Source organism: Drosophila rhopaloa, unplaced genomic scaffold (genome assembly GCF_018152115.1).
Source record: "Drosophila rhopaloa isolate 14029-0021.01 unplaced genomic scaffold, ASM1815211v1 contig_163, whole genome shotgun sequence".
In the NCBI taxonomy this organism is placed as follows: domain Eukaryota; kingdom Metazoa; phylum Arthropoda; class Insecta; order Diptera; family Drosophilidae; genus Drosophila; species Drosophila rhopaloa.
In genome coordinates this window covers 14,937,743-14,960,327 of record NW_025335043.1, presented here as the reverse complement: position 1 = coordinate 14,960,327, position 22,585 = coordinate 14,937,743, and the positions used below count along the sequence as shown (strand labels likewise).

Genomic DNA, 22,585 nt, shown 5'->3' with positions numbered 1-22,585 from the left:
TAAAACAACATAAAAGAAGCCGTTTTCTTCGGGAAGAACATAAATGTAAAACATACATTTATGAATATCCTTTGCTTATAGCTATTTCAAATTTATTCCAAATGGCCCCAGTCTTGCGACAGGGCACTACTAAAAAATTATTTTAGACTCATTAGAGTGCTCCTCTCCACGGAAATCTTTAGTAAAAGGCGAAAGATTTATTCGACAATTGAAGAGAAACCAGAGTAATTTAAGTACGATTTTCATCAGCTACTCCATGCTAAAACTGCTTGAACGTGTTGGGAATTATATGAAAACCAGCCCCGACATGTTTCATGAAATATTGTTGCTCTCTTTTGGGGGTGAGACTGAACCCTCCCTCGATATGGATTTTGTGAGCGCGCTGTTCAAAATGGGCCCTCATACAATGGCTAAATGTGCGCATGCCTTTAAATATCTTATTTCAATTGTTGGGGGCACAACTCTTATAACTGCCTCTTATATTAATCCCCATTTCCTCCTTCATTTTATCAGTACATAAATATAAAAGAAAGGAAACATTTAAGGATGTCTTATTTAAAAAAAGATTATCAAGATCAGGGGAAATTGATTTTGAAATAAAATAAAACAGCAAAGAAATTAAACACAACCTTAAAAATATCTTATATTGGATTTGATTGCTGATCTTATTTCAAATGAGATCGAGCTCCCATAACTCCTAAAACAAACTTTAAAATTAGAGATTCTTAAAATAACCAAAACACATAGCTTTTAAAAATTTTATTATTTTTTTATTGGTTTTCTCAAAAAGTTTTTTATACATTTTGTTTTTCGTTTCAATTAAATAATTAGTCTTACGTTGATGTACACAATAATTTAAAAATAAAGTACGCAGTAATCTAGACAAACGGAAAGAGAGATAAAAGTACAAAAGTGTATAAAATCAAGAAAAATATTGTAAAATTTGAGTAAAACTGAATTGCATAGACCATAATTTCTGGTCTGAATAAATCGAGAGTTTTTAACAAGTACAAAATTAGTATAAATCACACTAGGCTGGTAAACGAACCACAGCATCTACAGGTTTGAATTTTGTTTTGTTTTACTCTTGTATAACACTTAGGATAGAATTGCCAAAATTGGAAACTTTTGCTTAGAGGATTGATGAGTGGACTCTGTAAAATTGGATCCTTTAGATTTGTTTCTTTCCATCGTTCTTTCGTTGCAACAAAAAATGATATTAACATGCAGTTTTAAAGAGTCTCGAAATCAAATTGTCCTTTATATGTATTTAAAAGTTCCTTGCTTTTTCATTTCATGTGATTTGGTGGTGGTGCGGAGTAGTTGAAGCCTTTTAGTAATCCTCGTTCTCTCGATCGGACCCGATTTAGATCGGCTTGCGACTTTTTTCGGTTGGGTGATATGCGGCCGTGCAGGCGCAACGCGACTTTCGGTGTGGAGTGAAGAATATAGCGGGGAGGAGTTTACAACTAGAGACAGACTTTCATTAGCAAAATATTGTACTCGGAAGTTCAGCGCGTGCGTGGCATTACACCTGTATGCATCATTTAGTGAGAGTGTATTTTAGCATGGACCAACACAAATAGTTCGAATGTATATATTGCGTGTCGCAGACTCTTTCAAAATGGATGTATTTACATATCACGCTATTGGCCTAGACAATTTCGTTTCAATTTTAGTTGCGCTCTCGGTTTCGTTTCGGTTACAGTTTTTAAGAGTTTTTCAGTTTGTTTTCAGTTAGATTTGAGTATCTCGTTGAGCTACTAATTTCTAGAGTCGCGCTGTGCGTCGCTTTGCATGTTCCATGAACCAACATTTATATTTTCTTTACAAATACATAGTTTCACATCTCATTTCGTTTTGTTTTTGTAAACATTTTAAATTGTATTTAGAAAATTTGTGTTTTTTCTTTTTTTAAATATTTTGCTATAAAAAATACACAGTTTGAAAAATAAAAAACGTTTCTCGGTTGTCGTTCCTGCTCGTCTGCGCCTCTCGCTTTTCCATTCGTTTCCATTTCATTTCGGTTTCTCAACTGCTTTTCCGTTTTTTTTTGTTTACTGTAGGGGAGAAGAGGCAGGCGATCATTGTCAGACATGCTTTATAAACATTTTATGTGGTTCCTTGTTCACTTTCTTACGTTCTCTACGTTTCTCATAATCCTTATCCATCTACTCTGCATTGAATTCATATTTTTTTGTTGTTGCTCAACGATTTTGCTGCACTTTTGCAATTGTTTGTCATTACAGTTATTTATTGTTGCAAAATTTTACAATTTTTTTCTTTCGATTTTTTAATACATATTTATAAATACTTTCATCCTCTCTTAGCTCTGTAAAAATAGATCCATGTTTTCTCGGCTTTTTCGCGTGATTTCTTTTTCCCTTTTTATGTGTTTTTTTGCGTTTTTTTTTAAACAAATTTTTCAAATTTTTTTGCTTTTAAGTTGATTTTTTCTTGTTTTTTTTTGTATTGTTTGCTTTTTTTGTAGTTTTGCGTTTTTCTTTTGGAGAGATTTCGTTTTCAAAAAGTTGTTGTTGTTGGTTTATTTTTGTGGTTGTGGTTGTTTCTTTTTGTATTGTTTTAAATGCCTAAAATTTAGTTAAGAGCTAACATAACATTGGATATTGGGTTTCATTTTTTTTTGTTTTTGTTTCTTTTTCGGTTTTGGCTTAACAATAAACATCTTCGTATTTTATTTGTTTATGGTTCTCAAAATGTCTTAGTCGTAATGAATGTTTCGCTTAGTAGCTAATCCGTTTAATCGTAGTCGCTTTGTGGTCGTGCGGAGGGTGGCTAAGTGAGCTGCGCGTGTTTTCAGTTATCAGAATCAGTTTCCTGTTTCCGGTTTCCTGTTTTTTTTTCCCCCGAGGTGCTCAGTTGGCCGCACTTGACATCAGTTCGGAGAAGGCGTTCTCCAGACAATTCTTGAGTTCAGCGTAGGAGACGATGAGTACCGATTGCTCGTCGCGGGACATTAGTTGCACCTACAAAGGTGTATTTCTCATTAGCTTATTATATCTCTTTAACACACAATGCAATCAATTCCGACTTTACTTACGCGCTCTATGCAGCCAGCATCCAGCTTGTTGAGGCATTGTACAATGTGTGCGTGATCTAGCCAGGGCCGGCCATCCTCAGTGACGGAATGGAACAAATAATCACGGAATAATTTCAACATGTATCTATCACCAGTCTCGGACCAAGTGCAGTCCAGATTGAAGCTGTAAGGGGTGGATATAGGTATGTATCACTAAATGTATCGATGTTGCATCGATGTTTCTTCCAGTTATGGTTATAAACTTTAAAACTTTTGTCACTTTACACCGAAAAAGAGTATTTTGTGTCTTCATTTTGACCCTCGACTATAGGTAAACTTACTCGGGTCGCTCATTGATGCTGTTTAGTTTAACCAAAATGCGATACAACCGCCCGTTTTCCATCTCCTTGGCCAGCTCGTCCTCCTGCATATCAATTTGACTTTGCAGTGCATCCAGTTGTGTATAGAAACGGGCCCCAATCATCGGCATCAGATCGGTCACCGAACGACGGTTATTCGTGGTAAAGAGGTAACTGGAGATCGCAATGATTAGTCAAAAAGTAGAGTACCTAAAGATAGATTTGCTTACACTATGAAGTTACGCAGATCGGTGGAGTAGTTTCGCGTGACCATGTCGATGCTCGACTGGACATTGTCGCGTTGCACGGATTGAAGGCAGCGGCAGGCAAGCGCTAATACTAAGCGACCCAAAGCGGTCAGATCGTCCTGAAGGCATACGAAAAATGATTAATATCAACTTCATGGGTAAAATAACAAACGAACTATTTACCTGCTGATGCATGTTAACGAGGGCCAAGGGATTGGCCGCATTCGGATCGAATTGTGTAATGTCCGAGATGCAACAGGAGCTAAACCGTACCCGCTTGCCCGTCACTATGATCTTTGTGGGATCCAGAACCCTGAAACGAAGTATTAATAAGTTTCTGTCTGAATAATATTGTAATAGTTCCTTACTTGCAGGCAAGACCTGCATGATGAATGGCTTTTAAGCCGGCGGTCAGCTGCATGATGATCGACCAGATGGTGGCCTCCGGCAGCAGTGGTCCATTGCTCGTCCGCTGCATGTTGCTCTTATGACTGTAAAATAAATATTGCATTAGTTGAAACAATTGGACAATCTTGTCGAAAGGAAAAACCCACCTGAAGGGGCGTGCCTCGCCTTGGAATGGATCAGTGTACCCGTTGGTATCTGGCGCTGGTGTGAAGTATTTGGCCAGTAATGTTTGTGAGCCGGGATAATAGTCGTACACTAATACTAAAGCTGTGGGTGCCCGATAATCATTATTGACATGATAATTGTTGTATAATTCCCTTTAAAAATCCCAATTGCTGCTTTACCCTATCAAATGTCACCATATTTTTACGGAATCAAGGTTAACGCTCTCTTTATCAGTGATTACCAAGTTGAGATTAAGAAAATTTTAAGTGTTGAGCTATAAATAATACCAGCAATCGCAATGGATTCCGGCAAACATAACCTTAAGAAATATTTTCTTTATTGATAAATCATGACCACGAGTAGCTAAATTCGTCAATCATAAATTAGGATTTACCAAACGTATCTGCTAAAGCTTAACTATCAAATCTTTTCTATTTCGAAATGTTGCAACCTTCTGGATTTACCCCATAATAATAAAGATGACTTCGTCTTTAATTCCAGAGCAGCATTAAACGCACACTTAAAGCTTATAGTTCTAGAGACCTCTCCCAACTTACAGTTATCACCAAATGCTTTTGTCGTGAACACCTCACGCAATTGTACCACATTCGTGTGCTGCAGCTTCTTCCACATCTCCACTAACGTCATGCACTTGGTCGACTGCAGGCGGAAACCTAAAAATACAGTTTAATCAAAAGAATTCAAAGGGATTCCCTAAGTAACTCACCATGTAACCTTCGCAGACAGTACTTGTAGCCCGTCGTGTTGTGCGTGGCCCGATAAGTGCTGGCGGGGAGCGTTAGCTTGGCGTGCATCGGCTGTGCCGGCGGCTCCAGCGGATACAGCGCATGGTAGTTGTCCACCTCCATCGGCAGGGCGTGTTGCGCAGCCTCCGCTGCGTCCATGATCAGGTTAGAGATCTCGTTGCGGGCCAGGACTTCGGAGCGCATCTCGTCTGGCATGAAGAAGGCCGACTCCAGCTGCGTCTTCGGCTGCAGGGTAATAACGTTGGAGGACGGTCCCGGATACACATGCCCCGTGTACATTATGGTCGTCTGAACCCCGCCAACGGCGCTCATGGGCGCCACAGCACTAACGCCGTGGTGGGCCGGGTGCGTTGTGTCCACCACCACGGAGTTGACGACGGGCTGGCTGTTCTGTGCGTTGGCAGTTGGATAGAAGTAGATGGTGCCGCCGACGTTCTCCTGAGGAAGGGATTCAAATATGATTAGTAAGTGACTTTCTATTGACTGGATCACCACACTCACCTGATGGACGCTGGTGGGCAACGATGTGGGTATGGGCGAGGCTCCATGCGGCGTCATCCCGTGAGGTGGCGACTTCTCGCCGGGTCCTCCACCCGCCAGCATGGCTGCCGTGGGCGACTCCTGGCGCAGCATGGCACCCCGTCCTTTTAATGGCGTCTGGGCGGACATGCTGACAAAGGGGGCAGCGGCGGGATTCGGTGGTGCGCTGATCGCAATGGGAGCGGAGGCGGCGGAGACCGCTCCACCGCCCACCGGTGGCGGATGCTGTTGCTGTTTCTGTGGATGCTGCGACTGCTGCTGCTGTTGTGCGATGGTGACGGTGGCAATGGAGGCGGACTTTTGCAGGGCGAGCATGGAGGCGCCGCCGTTGGCCGTTTTGCTGATGGTCACGGAAGCGGCGGCTACCGATGACGTAGAGGAGGGCACTGATGCGGCGGCGGCGGCTGCTGCGGCGGCTGCTGCTGCTGCTGCGGCGGCTGTTAACCCATTGACGCCGTTGAGCCCATTACTCAATTGCATGGGCGCGTTGTGATATGGTGCGTAGAAGTTGGGGGTCGAGTTTATGCGCGTTGGAATGAACTCGGGCGACTGCGGCGTGACCTATGGGAAATCCATTAAGGAAGAGTAATGTATAGTAAAGATACCAAAATCACCATTTCGACTTTCTAATTCGGCAAGAATTTGCTTAATGTGGTAAGGTTCTCAAATATTTAGATAGGACAGGAAAAAGCTGTCCTTATTTTTTTTCTTACTTATTTTCAATTTAATAATTTAAATAATCATGTAATCAAAATGTTAAAACAGTTGTTTATGCTATTTCGTTAAAGTGGATTTAAAATAAGTAAATAAGTAACAGCACCAACTTGGTTAAATAATCATATGCCAAATAAAATCAGTTTTACAATGTCTTGCCGAATTAGAAAATTGTAATTAATTAAAACAGACCTGTTAACAACACACAGATAAACACTTGTTGTACGTTTTGCAGGATAGTATAACACTAAACTAACTACTACACTAAAGGGCTAATATAAACCTCTACGTAAACATTTACAAACGCGTTTCGTGGATGTCAAAGAAAACAATGGGAGGGGGAACCAGATATTTACGGCTTTACCTGGGATTTTTTATTTAGGGGCGAATCCAAATTAAGTAGTGAGAACCCGTTATTCAGCCCATAACCGCTCGGTGTGGCGACATTCTGTCGATTCTGAGATGAGACACAAAAAAATCGGAGTAGACGGATAGATAGAAGTTCAGAGAAATACAAAGAAAATAGTAAGATATTCAGTCGTGCTTGGGAATTCGAAGTTAAAGATGGCTGAGCAAATTATAATTGGATCATAAGAATTACAGATATGGATGGGGAGCAATCAGTTGGGGTTTAAGTGTATTGTTTAAAATATCTGTGGAGTGTCGTCTGCTACAGATACCATAGCCTCTACTATAGAGCTTGTGTCATTATCTTATCTAAAGTCCACAACTTGAAATATCAGACATTGCAGTGCCATTCCCATAAAAATACATTACTTAAGACCTCATGTATTAGATGTTATTCATAACAAACCATTTCTTCACCCTTATTTGACAAAGAAAGAATTTATAGAAAAATCTGACAAAACCGTTCTTGATAATCGTATACAACGACATCTTATCTATAACTTATACAATAACGTGCGCTTTAAGGATCTGAGATCGACTATTATTATTAAATAAATATTTAATAAAATACTTCAACTGCAAAAGAAATTTCTGTTCCCAATATCTAAACTTCCTTTGCGGTTAAACATTAAATCATTTCTTCAAATTAACAAGAAAATACAAATATGCCACCATATCCCTAAAAGCTATAAAAAGTTACGTATATAAAATTGATTAATAAATGTCATGGTATTGCACCATATTCTCATCGAATTGCTCCATTTGATTTGCTGATTTTTGAATTGTACAAATTAATTTAAGCGGCAAATGCTCGACTTTATGGCCATTAAATTCCTTATATTTTCCATTAGCACACTTTCTTGGCAATTATTCGGCTGCTACATTACTATTTTATTGTTAATAATTCCCGTGGTTTTCAAGCTTCGCTAAAGTTATATGTACTCAAAGTTTTGCCCACAGAGAATAAAAAATCCATGCATAAACACAAATTGATATTTAACGTGCATATACGACTTATATGGCACTTTGTGTGTCAGTGGACCCAAAAATAAAATAAAAAGAGACCGAAAAAGTCGGTCAAGTGTATATTATGTGCTACTAAGCGTTGAAATTGAAATGGTTCGAGTAAATTGAGTGAAAACAAATGAAGCATAATTAAAAATACTTGAGCAAACGTGGCCAGCTGTTAACTTGGCGGTCAACAGCTGTTTTCAGTGGGTGGTTTCTATTGGGGGGTTAAGATATTCTTCCACATAAAGTGTTATCGCCTTGTTTTCGTTTTTTATTTTTCAGGGGAACTTTGATAAAAAGTTTGGGGATAAAATAAGCAAACTTACCATATAAGTAGCGAGTTTACTCTCTGACGGTATACCATTCGTTGGCGAGAAGAAAATTGGATCCATAGCAGCCGTATCTAGAAATAGAGCACGAAACAGAGGGAATTATAGAGAAAGTTGCGTTACACACGATAATTGATTGGAAATCAATTAAACAAACATAAACAGGAACACTATGTGTGGTATTTGTGCGATAAGCCTACCCCGTCAAACTTTCCCCCCTTCTTCTCCACCCAAACATTAATTTTTTTTGTTATATTTCTTGTTATTTTCCACAGTTATCGATACGACGATAACGCGCGTAGGCCCCAACATTTTTGGAGTATGCGCAATATATTTTTGTTCCGCTTCTCCCGCTTCCTCTTGAGACTCCAGGTCAAAGCAAATAACAGCCAAGACGCAATTTCTGCGGTAAACAACAGAGCCGCCAAACTTAGAATTTAGCAATTCGCACATTTCAAAAAAAACAACACACCGCAGAAAATAGAGTGGTCTGTATGTGTGTGTGTGTGTGCTATTGTAGGGCTACTCAGGTGTTATTCACTATACCTTCCTCCTATGTAGACAACTGGGAAGCAGCGGCGACATGACTAATCAACGTTTTTATGCTGTATTCTTGCCTTGCTTTCAAAGTTCTACGATTTTTGAACGCGCCCTCTCCACCGGATATTTGAGTGTTAAATCAATGCTAAGCAGACTCGTTTCAAATGCAAGTGACTTTGCCTCTGCCAAACCGAAAGTGAAAAATTCAATTTCAAATGCAAAACATTTTATTCGGGGTACGGGGCCAATGCCTCTTGCCAATGTACGAAGAGAAAACAAGTGATATTGGCCTTGAATTCGCTGTATAGCATATACACGAATACGTAAAAACTTTTTTTATTTATGTGGAGCAGGTTGTATTCGGTTCTCCGGCAATTTCGGCAGGGAGTCGACCATATTTATTGACTGAATTTTAATAAGCCTTATTGGGATGTTTATTTTTAAATAACTGCTGTTTAATTCAATGTGCATTATTTCCCAAGCTTTGAAAATGGCAACGTCTAATCTATATTTAAATAACAATCATAGCCCACACTAAATACTTTCAAGTAATCAAAATGGCAGAGAATTGCTTTAAAAACCTTATCAGGAAATATTTGTATGGCAAACTCAGCTTTTTATATAAAAAATTCTTGGAATGAATCTTGAATCAGGATTTATATGAAATATTAAATAAATAAAGTATTTTAAAATGATTTTTTTTTAAAGACAGTTTAAGCTAAGAAACTCATGTTTAAAATTACATTGATAAAAAATTTTGCTTAAATACAACCCATTGTGTGAAAAGCGGAAGGGTAAATTATTATTAAATGGGTACCAAAAATTCGTGGGCCAAAAATGTTGTTTACAAAATCCGCGATTATTGTTGCTGTTGATGATGCTGTAGCCATATAAGCAATAATTCGTTGCCCGATTTTATTTATTTGACTTCGAATTGGAAAACAAACACACAAACGAACAGAACGCAAAGCAATTTAATTGAATGCCTATGCTAATGATAATTATTATGTGGTGCTCTTATTTATTCATATTTTGTGCACTGGGCAGGCTAATTAAGTGGAGGAACAGGGGGTGCGATAACCTGTTAAGGCAGGGCGACAGTTTGGGAGCCACAAACAGGTGTTGGCTACAGTTTGACAGGCCAAAACTTACTTGAACATGGCCAGAACCAAAGTTGTTTTCACTTTACATAAATCGTTAGCCACTGGTTGTTTGTTGGCATGACGTCGGCAGAAAAAAAAACCATACAGCTACGTCTATATTTTAGGGTTTTCTGACCAAGTTCGCTGTTCGGTTACATGTACATATATAAACGTATATTCACATAGAAAACCGATGATTATTGGGCCGTTGCCTTATGCTGCGTTTCGCGGTGAAATGGACAGCTTTAGCTTTGTTTTGCTTCAAAGATCACGAACGCGTTCATGAAAACGCCACACTCAGATATATACGTTCGCGTACAGATATATTTATATAGATAGATAGTCACACGTTTGGGGAGCAGGCCAAACAATAACAAAAAGTACGCTGTTACGTCACGTAAGGCGAATATGTAGATGTGGCAGAGCGGTATAGTCTACCTTTTACCGCTTACCGCCCAGCGTTCACTTTGTTGCTATTATTCAAAAGGGAGAGCCGCGTAATTGTCGCTGTTGTTTTTGCTTTCGGTCGACTCGGCGTTGGTGTAATGAATATGCAAGCGGTGAAAATAACAGATCGGATCGGTTCAAATCGGACCTTCGATCGCGCCACGAACCGAGCGGCAGCGCAGCGTTCTCTAAACTGAAATCACCAGCCGCTTCTTGCTTTGGGGAAACGCGGCAACCAACGACTGGGCACAGTGGTCGAAATAGTCGAAAATCTGATTGAAAATGTAATTATTGACAAGTATCTCACAAACATTTATAGGCATTTTTATGGCATCTATAACTTCATTTTGAGATTATTTATTATGTTTTGTTGGTCCTCATAAAAAATTGTTAATTCTGCATCTTTAAATTTGCAGAGATAAACAAATATTTTAACCAAAAAAATATTAGTTTGTTCCCATGTCTGGTGATGCTTTTTGATTTGTCCATTCAGGATCCTGTTGGGTTAAAGTATTCAGGGTATTGAATGTCATTCATTCGGTGGTACATAATACTCCCACTGAGTGTTAATTTGTCCCACTGTGCCAGGCCAGCGAGGACAGGGAGATAGAAAGAGCGGGTAAAATCAAGAGCAAGCGTGAGCGTGGCCCCACAGTGCGTGTCAAACTGTGTGACGATGAAAGACGAGCGACGAAGACAAAGTGGGCGTGTGGTTTGGGGTCCGCTCGCTCTTCCGCCCGATTAACAGTAAATATGTAGCTATAGCTGCAGTTCTTGTTGTTGTTTTTGTACTGCAGCAGTTACAGTCAACCTCAACTACCTTGAATTTTCACCAACCAAAGTAACCCGAGTGAGTTCTAAAGTAACTGATCATGAGCCTGAAGTTAACTTTGATCAGTAAATACATCAAATTTCTGTCTCTTTAATACATAAATGCATAAAAGAATAAAATTAAATCTTTATAAATAATCTTAAAGTTTTCTTCCCTGTTAAAAATTTGATTATTTTTGCCTACTTTCTTTTGGCTGGAAGAGGCCAAATCTTTTAATCTTTTGCCAAGTTTCGAATACTATCTATACTATACTAATTAATAATATTCCCATAATTGTAGTCCAAATTACTTAAATTCCACTGTACTGGAAAAGTTTAAGCTCTGCAGGCACACGCGCAACAGTAAGAACAATGAAAAGCCATTGGCGTTGTTTGTTTGTTTATTTCTCTTACGGCACCAAAGTGCTCACAGTTTGAGAGGCACCCAGTTTCGGTTCCAATGACCCTTATATTACTACATGATCGGAGGTGATTGCATTCTGAGCGAAACAAATTGGGATCATTTTGGACTTTTTTAAAAGCCTCATAAAAAGTATATCGAGTTGATAATTCTTTAAATATCAATATTTTTTCAGTGCAATCATGTGTTTGCCCATCGCCGAAACGAGTATTTTGCGGATTCTAATTATGAGAGTGGGGCGTGCAAAGGGGCTGAAAGCGATCATCTGATAAGTTCACATCGAAATGTTGAGCGTGTGGGGGGGCGAAAAGGGGAGGGCACTCACACACGTGTTCATCGCTTTATGGCATGAAAGCTGTCGGTGTAATAATAATTCACTCGCACACATTTGTAAGTACATTATAAATGAAATATTTATAGCCAAGGCTTTGGCTTCATTATCAGCCCAACCGCAGTCAAACGCTAACACACAAGGTATACAAAATTGTTACTCTATGTACATATTGATCGGCCCCACCATAATTTCCTGTTTGAGATCTTAAGAAATTGATTGTAAGAAACCAAATTATTAAGAGACCTAAAAAAGAACCACGATTCCCTGTTAAAATGTCATTTAAAGTTAAATGACAAGAGAACACCACCTCAAAATAAAAGTCAAAAGATAAGAACACATATGTCAAGACAAAGTATTTTCTGTAATTGAAAAAAATAGAAGATAACAAAAAGCCATGGCTTCTTTAAAAGCATTTTTCCATTAAAAACATATAAAAAAAACTATTATTTTAACCCTGTTATCTATTTAAAAATATTTATATAGTTTTTATTAACTGATTTAGGTTAACAGTGCTCAAGCAAGAAAATGGCAATAATAATTGAGTCGGTTGATGGCGGAAAATATATTCAATGACAAATTGTCCATAATAATACAACAACTTGAAACGATATTGTCGTCAGATGACAAAACGGGTAAATAATGTTCAATGCGCTTGAACTTTGAGATTTGCTTTGCATTTAAGACAATATTTTTCAATGTTGAACTACTGACTGAATATTTAAAGTGCTTATGCAGCACTTAAAATTTATAGTTGCCAATAACTTATGCCATTAGTAAACTATCTAAACTATTTAAAGCGATTTTTATTTTCAATGACATTTAAATCAGGCATTTTTACCTTTTGATTTAATATTTAATGTGCTAATTGAGTGTTGTATTAGTATCTTAAAAAGAGCACAAAAAAAGAAAATTATTTTGCAAAGCTAAAATCCTCAATTGTTAAAGCTGATGGGACAGGTGTTTGAGGCTACCAAAACCACAATATTAAATGATCTACTTGAAAATAAATTATAATTGATAGTTTATAGTTTAGTACAACATTTTCCCACCAGTCTCCTTCCGAGTGGTTAACGAATATATTAATTCAGCTGGTGGGAACCCATCGACGAGATCACTCTTCTGCCCGGCTTCTGTTCTCTTGGCCGCTTCTCTAAACTTGGCCAACAGAACCGTAAACTGCTTGTCAATCGTTTTTACTGCTGATCGCAATCTGAGCTCGATATCGGACAAAGCTAACCTCAGAGAGCTACGAGCTGAGCTGTTTTTTTTTTGTGTCGTTTTGTTGGCCAACAGACAAGTTTGGTTGGTTTACTGCCAGCGGCAAAAGGCAACAGCAACAGCAACAACAAGCGGCAACAGCAACAGTTTGACCCAATTTTTCGCTGAGCAACAACAGCTGCTTTCAATCATAGACGCTCGAGCCGAACAGCTGTGCAAGCTTTTCAAGCGGGGGAGGTCAAATCGAGGGGGTTTTTTGGGGTAGATAATATCTACTGGATATATCTCCTCAAGCTCAACTCACACTAGGCAACACAACACAATTGCGAAAGCCTCTACCAAAACGAAAACGTCCGAAATGTAAATTGTGTGTAAATATGTACACATGAAATTAAGCCTACTCGCTTTATTTTATTTATTCGCCGTTCGTATTCATTTTCGTATGCATGCGATTTCGACAGCGCGAAGTTTTAAATTTTCGAAATGCGGCCATCGAGTTGACAAAGAAAAAGTTACAGGGTAAAAAATAAGAAGGTGGGGGGTGACACCAGTAGCGGAAGTTGTAAATGTGAAGCGAGCCGCAAAATGATATGCAGACTGGAAGAGCGACACAGTCAAACGTACCTAATCAAACTTTAAAATATGTTAACCAAACTAAGGAAGTTCACGAAAATAAAATGTAAGTGTTCTCTGAAGTAATAATTCTTAAAAGTTTAGATAAGGAAAATATTTAAAAGTATTTACATATACAGATGAAGATAAATCTTTTATGAACTTAAACAGTGAAATGCGATAAATTTCTTAAGTTTATAAATTGTAGAGTCGCGGGCACGTCATTTCATGAACCTTAAGCGTAGAATGCTGTTATCAGTGGTATTTAAAAAATCGCCTGCTTTGATACAACTTATGCTGTTATCGTCAATCTTTTAGACTTCAAACAATCTTTATTTAGACAGGGTTTTATAAATAAAAATATTACAGTTAATTGACTCGAAAAGTTGTAACTATTGAAGTTGGACTGTAGAAATAAAGCACATTGTGAAAGTTCTTCATGTCTCTCTTAGTTGCCCTTTTACTGGGTTGTTCTTTGTACGTCTCAGTTTCAGAGTCAGCATTTGATTGATGCCCTCGTGTGATTGACGGCAGAAGCAACAGCACTCTACCTCGGGGGGTTAGCACATGTCACGCATTATACTCCGATTCTCAACTGTTTTTTTTTTGTTTTTATCGCTCCACTTTTCCAGCGCGTTAACCGTTAAGACCTCCACACAAACACGCTGACACCGAGGCACTCACACACTCGCATATGATAATTCCAAAGACAGAGGCGTAGGTGTCGAAAAGGGGGGCGTGGGTTTGAATAACCCGCCGTTTACTAACGTTCGCGACCGCTGCCAAAGAGTGACTAACAAAAAAACACACAAAAAGTAAGCACCGCAATGAAAAAAAAGAGAGAAAAACGGAGATTCAGAGAAACGGAGACACGAGAAAATAAAATAAAAAGCAAACACCTCTCAACACAAAAACACGAAGCAAAGTGCAAAAGCAAACAGCCAATGCGCAACAATGCGAGAACAACAAAAACAAACACAAAAATACAAAATGAAATCCCCCACCGAAGCGAAACAAAACAGCAAAAGGCAAAAAGACAAACGTCGCGAGCGCGTGATAATACAGTTTTGGGGGCACTGGGCACCCCAGAATATTCCCCGAAGGAAACCAGAATTGATAATCGAAATTGGAAATATTGAGCACGGCAAACACTCTTGAGCGATAACTGCTATGCAGATAAACAGATAGAAGCTACATATAAATTTAAAAATAATTGAATTTTATAATAATCAGCATATCATTAAATTACTTCCAGCGTTATCTTTGATAAGCATATTGCGAAAATCTATTTAATCTTTGAAGCAATTATTTTTAAAATTCATTTTTCATTACTTTTTTTACTATTTCTTAATCGATTCACCAAATCTATATTAGATTATATTATAACTTTTGCAAGTTTAGTTTGATCTTAAATTGTAATACCTTCCAAATCTCATGGAGTTTTATATATTTTTTGTAAATTAAATCAAGCTTTTTGTCAACAAAAAAAACCAATTAATAATGCTTATTTCTTGTGCTCTGTGAGCACATTTCACAGAATCCCTAAAAACTCCCCCTAGCGATTTGCATGAAAGGCAGCGGAAATCCGTTCTGTCGACCAGCATGGAACTGGAGATAATGACACGGACCGAAGGCAATAAAACTGGCCGAGATGCAGATGCCATATTGTTTGGCACGTGTCCGGGCCACGCACTTGGCCAAATTGCTTTATGGCCACTAGACTGTGGGCACAGGCCCAGCGGCGTATTTACGAGATATTCTTGGGTTATATCCCATTATAATGGCAGGGAAATGCGAAAAGGAAAATGGGAAACGGGCGGAAACCCCGACGTATGAGTAATGCGTGTGTGCACAACATTTTGACTCAAGGGCGCAATGTGATTTTTGGCAAGCCAAGAAGCGAATGCGAAATTAAATAGCCAAAGAGACCAAAATACAAAAGGGGGAAAAGCGGGGAAAGGCGAAAGAAGGCAGGGGGACACACAAAGCTGGTGGTGTCATTATTAGCCGCTTGCCGAAAAGAAAAACGAAGAGCTAAAATATGCTAAAGACTGGTGCGTGCCAACAAAAGAATGTGTTGCATACTTTGTTGCGCTGCGCCTTGGAATTTCGCGGGGAAATGAAAACAAACGGCCAACAATACAAATAAAAACTAGTGTAATAGCCGCAGCAAAAACAAAAGTGACAAGTCTGGCACATTAGCGACGTCAAGTTGTCTGCAATGTCGCTAGCACGGCGATAATTAAATTATGGATCTCAAAACAAAAGACGAGACTACGATAAAAGGGGTTTTCACACTAAAACCGCGATAATTCCAAAAACGAAATTTCACCCCTAATCAGTTCCGGTGGTCGGGATTATCTCACAAAAATTAAAATTAACTGAACTGGCAAACAGATAAGCTTAATCAATAAATAAATTTCTTATTTTATACACAATTTTCAATTTATTTCTTTTAAAATTCCACAAATTTAATTCCTCAAACTTTTTATTTAAACAGCTTTCGTACGCGCATGTACGTCAAGTACCACAAGTTTTTTTAAGAACTTCTTAGAATGCCAAATTTAGAAATGACATTGTTATATACAAAATCTTGATCATATAATTATCAATCAATAAGTGTCAAATAATTTTCCCATCTTATTCAATCCAAAATTCCAACAACGAGAACTTGTATCGTTGGATTTGATCATCGTGACTTGATAGCTTTGTTAAAAACAATGACCCAAGAAATGAGTCATTTGTAAAAGAAAAGCTGACTGACTAAAAATAAACTTGGTAGGTAAATAATAAAAGCATGCAAACCCCATTATACAGAACCCCTAAAAAATGTTATAACTAAATTTAGCGACATAAACAAAGAAGAATGTGAGAAAAACATTGAAGGAGGAAGGCTGATGAAAAAGTTCAGGCAATTTCCGTGAAATTTTGTAAACAAAAAGGGGAAGAGGTGCCTTCCTGTCGCGGCAGACAACAAATTCGAGTATAATCAATCGATAGTTATTTTTTGTTTTCTAGCTTTTATAGTTTGCTAGACTCTGGCCAATTTTTCCTTTTGTTTTCGATACAATTTTCATGTTTCGTGCACTTGTCGCATAATAAAAAGCGGAAGAACAAAAGCAAAAACTTTTCACGAATCGTTAGGCAGTAAAAAAAAGTTGATAGAAATAAAATTAAGCTTGTCTCTGTGTTTTTCGTGGAGATGAATCGAGTGGCGGTGAAAGGGGGGAAAGTGGAGTGCGGGGCGGTACTTTCAGGAGGCTTTTAGTTGGTACGTCAATAAAGTTGAGCGAAAATATTTGCACAGCGTTGAACCGCCGAACAATCGGCGCTTTCCTTTTGTTGCTCGCTGTTTTATGGGCCATAAACAAAAGGCCCAAATTGAATGTTTGGCGATTGAAGCTTTGGGAGATGGAAGAACTGGCCAACAGCTGGTCCGAAGACCCCATTCAAGATGACCATATACACAGAACCAGTTGCTCTCGCCTCTTTTCCACTGCAAACCTAACGTTCTAACGTCACGAAAAGGCTCAGAAAAATCGTTTAAATTATGGACTCGAATAATGGAGTAATATATTTTACTGTCAGCTATTAAGTATATACAAAATGTATATCGTGGTTTAAATTGTGAATTAGGGCATGTCTTCATTTTAATATTAACGACACATTGGTCACTGGCAAAATAAGCCAATTAAATATAATTAATCAATAATTTATAGTAAAAGATATCCTTGAAACCATATTTATGAATGAATAGTTATGAACTTATTATTATGAACATATAAAGATTCAGGAGGTAACTAAATCTGGACCCCATTTCAAAGTAAGCATTTTTGGTTCTCTTCCAGGTGAATCCTTCTGTTTTGGGTAACAAAAAATACATATAAACAAAGAAATTAGAGTCCAGAGCTCAAGATCTCCAATTTCGTCTGAGCCTCTCTTGTTTACGCAAAAAACGGCCCAAACAGTTGTGGGGCAAGTGCAGGAAGAAGGAGCGAGTTGGTAAACCAGTTCTCAATTGCGCTCGACCAGAACGGACACCATCAGAAAAAAAGGAAAAGGAGGAGGAAAAGCAGTGAGTGGTAGGGCCATCAACAGGTAACCCAGTGCACCTACAGACAACGCTGCACCATTGTGCCATGGTATCAACGTATCATCGCATCATCCGAGTCAATTCGTTTCCGTCAGCTGCCGTTGGGCTCAGCTTGAAATGAGCAGCTATTGTTGGTTGATATTGTTGTAGTAGTTCTGGTTCCCTGTTGTTTTGACGCCACCAAAGAGTTGACCGGGCTGAATTTTCGGCTCTGCAAACGGGTTTAAGGAGTGCATCCATCCAGCCCAGCCAACCCCCTCTCCAGAGTGTTTTCTCAGGCTTTCCGATTGTTGTCATACCCTTGCAGAGGGATCTACGACTTGGATCAAAATAATTATAAAATGGCTAAGTCGATCTAAGCTCAGTTAAAGGTCTGATTTGAGCCCACTGATTTTATATTTTTGTTAAAATCTCAGCTCAGCATAAAGCCTTGATTTAAAAAAAAATAATTTTATTTGGAAAAAAATTTGATTGAATAGCTTTCAAGTTCGTTCTTTTCTGAAATACACTTTATAAAAAAATTCTTTAAATCGAGGTTTTTACATATCCTATGCATAAAACTTAAAAGCTTTTAGATTTACTATAAGTATTAAAACTAATACCGTAAAGGGAGATAAAAACACCCATTTTTGAAATAGAAAACCCTGTAAGTTTAATTAAATATCTTAGTTCTACAAAATTAAATATTTTTGGGTACCATTTATAATATACTGGATTATTTTATCGTTAAGCCACCCTAAAAATAGAGAGTATCCCATGCTTCAATACTCGTTACAAACATTTCTTTATTGTCTTATTGTTTTGGATTTGGCATAGGGCAGGGATCGAGGAAGCGGTTTTTCCTGCCATACCTGTATGAGTTTTCCTGTTTAGGTCTCTGTATTCCCATCTACTTCGTAGGACAAAGAAAATGCAAGAGAATGCAAAGTGTGGAACTTGTTCCTAATCCCAGAGGGGTAGCAAGGAGCAGAGAATGGGAATCTGAGAGTTTCCAGGAATAAAAAGCAGAAATGGAAAACAATAATCGATGGCATCGAAGCGCGGAATGCACGTAATTAAAGGGAAGCGAATATATTGGTCTGGGGTAGATTGATTACGAAAATATTCTCGGTTCTCAGTCGCTACTCCCGTCCTTATCCCTTATCCCTTCTCTCACTCGCCTCCTTTGTTCCTTGGTCACGTCCATGTAATTGCCAATAATCACAATATGCGCTTCGGTAAGAAAATTCAATTTACATGCCGCCAGTGGAGCGAGAAAGCGACAGAGAGAGGGACAGAGAATTGAATTACAGGATGACCCCGGTGAGAACGCTTATGAAATATGCCAAAGGTGACTTTCAATTAAATGCCACCTTCAGTGGCGTGGCAAGGATTTCAGTAGGGGATTTTCGGGGAAATAAAATATTTTACAGTGAAAAATCATAAAAGTGATCTCTATTTGGTAAAAACAAAACTATTGTTAGGGTAAACACAATTGTAGAAAAATGGCTAAAAATTATTTAACAAGTTTAATATGTTTTCAAAAAAATACAAGAACCGGTTGTTGTTCATAAGTGAATATTATGTTAATGTAATTTAATGTTTTTAAAAAGAAAACAGTAGTTAAATTTATCTACTGTAAACTAAATTTAATGGGCATGTCAGAATATGATTTATCCAATATCTAAAATGGAAAAACCAAATTCTCTATTTTTGTGCAGTTACTTGACTAAAGTATGTACTTCATTAAACCCCCAAAAACGCTTTTGCCTACCCCACTGCCACCAGCTGTGTTTCTTCTCTTTTCGTTCCCTGTGTTTGTTGTGTTTGATTTTCTTTGCTTGGCTTTGTTTTTGCTTACCTGCCGGGAAGAAATTGTTCAAGAACGTTGACATTTTTCTCTCTCGCTCCCGCCTTTGCCTCTTCCTTTTTCTCTCTCCTTTTCCCGTTTCGTTACGCTTTGTTTTTGTCTTCGTTATAATATGCACTAAGTACAAAAAACTTTTTCTTGTTTTTGCTTATTTTTTTCGGTTTTTTTTCGATTTTTTTCAGTTAATAATTATTTTGTACAAAATATTGAAACAAAAATTTAAATTATACATACAATCCGCGCTTAACTGCTAAATTTCACATAACACATTTTCACATCGTACGTTTTAAATAGTTTTTTTTTTCTTTTTTTTTCAGTTTTTCACGAAAGTTTTATGCTGTTGAAATGCATTTTCGGGCAAATTATTAACAATAAAGGCGCATCGACTGCAAAATGCAAAAAAGAGAAGAATATGAAATTAGTTTAGTATTTGATGTCAAAACACGGTAAAATAAAGGCAATTTGTATTTGTTATTTGTTTTTGAAAAAAGGGCGACAAAATGAAATCGCAAAAAGCAACAGTGAGTGGGAGTGAGAGGGGTATAGAGCTGGGATTTCATTAAATTTTCCAGCGAGCGTGTGTGGGTGTATGGGGACGCTTTTTCACACATATACAGACACAATTGCGCGCATATTTGTTTTACAATTTTTCACTCTTTTTCTTCACTCTGTTTTTCATATTTTTAGAGATTTATATTTAACGCAATCCAAAACACATACACACTGAACCTAAGCCAACATATTGCCAAGTACCTTGGGTGTTTAATTGGGTAAAAACGTTCCAAGCTGCCTGGCAGATTCTAAAATTAAGGTTTTCCTTTGAAGGAGTTGGTATATTCTTTTTTCATTACCATTTTTAACAATTTTGCAAATAAGAAAAACGCAAACACACACACCGCGCGATTGGCGCTGCACGAATGAAGAAAACGCAAAAAAGATCCAACAGCCAAGCCAAATGGAGTCCACAAACGACCCCCGAGTGTTATATGTATATATATATTTTGAATGTGTGCGTTCAGGAGCTCGAATAAAAACAACAACAATTGCCAGCTGTGAGTGCAACACAGTCGTTGTGGATCTCATTTGAGGAGTGGTGGGAAATCGTCTCCGTTTAAGGAGTTACATGAGTTTAACAGCTTCATCGCATATAAAATATTTAATATTAAAAAAAACATTAAAAATTGTTTGATTTTATAAAACTTAAAAAGTTTTAAAATTTTAACCTTAATTTAAAGGACCCTTAGAAATCATTAATGCTTTTTCTAAACTGAATTGTATTTGCTAGGACTTTAAAATATTTACTTGACTGTATAATCTTAAATTTATATCTCAAAATCCGTCTTGTTTTTGTTGAAAAAAATATGCGTTTACCACGTCAAAGAAGCTTTACAACCTTTGAACAATAATAATATAAAAAGGGTTACTAAGTTTTTTGTTTCTCCAAATTTGAGACCAAACTGCTTTCTGTTACAACACAATGTGAAACCCTATTCAACTCCTTAAGTGGCCAGGATATTTTGCAGAAGCCCTAGCAATTGGCGTTGTTATACACACTGGCATATATACATATATATAGATGTGTATATCATTTAGCAGGGGGGAGTTCAACAGGACCCAACAGCTGGCCACAGGTTGCATTCCACATAGAGAAATGTAAAACCCGAGCCCCCAATACGATCCACACTCCAGCCATATTTGTGGAACGCGACAAACAGCTGGCTATGAAAAGGGAAAGAGGACGAAAAAGAGGAGGAGAAGGTAAAGGTAAGAAAGAGCAGGACAATATGAAATGGGAAGAATACACTTTTTTAGTGGGAACAGCTGTAAATAATTTAACAAATTCACTGGACAAAAATCCTTAATTTGCAAATAACGAATGTATGGTTATTATGAACGAGAAGATGTATATTGCAAAACTTGCTGTAATCAAACAAGTTTATCCTTAGATTTTCTCTATAACACCTATTACTATGAGGAACAAAACCAGAAAAAGCCATCTTACCACCTTTTTTTAAGACGCAATTTGGCCAGATTTGTTATTTACACTACACAGATAACAAACAAGTAAAGTTTATGTTTAACAAACCAATGTCTATGCTGTTTTGACTTTTTTTGTTATTTTTTTTAATTGCTGCCGCTGTTGCACACACACACAAACACAAACAATGCCACTCACACCGATGCATTACCAAAATGTCTGCTTGGAAAATTGCGTTTTTCATAGGAAAACACATGGCTTTTTCGCATTCACTGACCATTTACAGGTCGCCACCCTCACGTTTGTATTTCTTACTAATTTCTTTACAATTTACACACAAAATCAAAATAATTGTATTCTTACATGTTTTTCGTTTGCCGCACGCAGTGTGACCGCATCTCGCGAGTGACGAAATCCCTGCGGACGGAATCCAGGGCTGCTGGTTCAGTTTCAGCTTTGTCGAGTTTAGTATTGGTTAATGAAAAGCACGTTCCATGCCCGCGTAAAACCAAACAGAGAATTAAAATTTAAATTGTACATTCGACCAGTATATTTCTTTAGCTCATGTATCGGATTAGAAACTAATTAAAATTTGCTGAAACTTTTGGGCCACGAACTTTTAGACCACAAACTTTTGGGTACGAACAAAACAAATGAAAATTAACTTGTAAACGAGATTTCATTTAAAGTTTTCTTACCGTTATACAAATAAGAAAATAGGACAAAAACATTGAAATTGGGTTCTGTTCCGTATTTTAATCATTAATTCATTTGTAGTAGAATTTCATTAGAAGGTTGTGACTGCCAAACATGGTTAGCTGTGTTCTGAACCATGGATTCAATACCCGCTAGCAACAAACCAGGCCAACCACCATGTTAAAACATAAATGATAAATTTCCGTTACTTGTACTTCATATATTTGGCAGATTAGCAAACCTTTTTTACAGTGCTATAATCTAAGTACATTTTGTATTGGGTAAATAGTGCGTTATAACCTGGAAACCTGGAAACTAAGAGAGCGCTCAAGAAATGGAGTGAAAAATAACAGAATGATAAGAAAGTTAACAGTACGTAACGGTCTTCGATACTAGTTACTATCGATATAGCCGATATTTTGGAAACATCGATGACGTCGATTGTAAGGAAAATCG

At 37.7% G+C, this 22,585-nt stretch overlaps 1 protein-coding gene and 1 non-coding gene across 6 annotated transcripts; both read right to left on the bottom strand.

Moving 5' to 3' along the window:
* Window positions 1-105: 105 nt before the first annotated feature.
* Window positions 106-228, bottom strand: LOC123037451. The gene has a single exon (XR_006417496.1). It is a non-coding gene; the product is annotated as a U5 spliceosomal RNA (small nuclear RNA).
* A 2,292-nt stretch (window positions 229-2,520) lies between these two features.
* Window positions 2,521-21,868, bottom strand: LOC108040403 (PAN2-PAN3 deadenylation complex subunit PAN3). 5 transcript variants are annotated; one of them, XM_017117862.2, is made up of 14 exons: window positions 21,797-21,868; window positions 19,447-19,841; window positions 7,987-8,063; window positions 6,606-6,698; window positions 5,489-6,088; window positions 4,948-5,425; window positions 4,778-4,894; window positions 4,202-4,322; window positions 4,016-4,138; window positions 3,831-3,960; window positions 3,630-3,766; window positions 3,382-3,573; window positions 3,062-3,224; window positions 2,521-2,987 (listed from the first exon to the last, which is right to left on the bottom strand). In XM_017117862.2, exons 2-14 carry the CDS (start codon window positions 19,478-19,480, stop codon window positions 2,877-2,879), a joined length of 2,376 nt encoding a protein of 791 aa, XP_016973351.1. In that variant the 5' UTR covers window positions 19,481-19,841; window positions 21,797-21,868; the 3' UTR covers window positions 2,521-2,876. The 5 variants fall into 5 exon arrangements, with proteins under 5 accessions (XP_016973351.1, XP_016973352.1, XP_044314254.1 ...); XM_017117863.2 differs by lacking the exon at window positions 21,797-21,868 and adding an exon at window positions 20,307-20,390; XM_044458319.1 differs by lacking the exons at window positions 6,606-6,698; window positions 21,797-21,868 and adding an exon at window positions 20,307-20,390.
* Between the last annotated feature and the right edge of the window lie 717 nt (window positions 21,869-22,585).

What these genes read in the sequence shown, in the direction of transcription:
- LOC108040403 (XM_017117862.2), bottom strand. Translation starts at nt 19,480, where the DNA reads ATGTCAACGTTCTTGAACAATTTCTTCCCGGCAG. An exon ending in TGCCCACCAGCGTCCATCAG is followed by an intron (nt 5,426 to 5,488) that starts GTGAGTGTGGTG and finishes TCCCTTCCTCAG; the next exon opens with GAGAACGTCGGCGGCACCAT. An exon ending in CTGTCTGCGAAGGTTACATG is followed by an intron (nt 4,895 to 4,947) that starts GTGAGTTACTTA and finishes CTGTATTTTTAG; the next exon opens with GTTTCCGCCTGCAGTCGACC.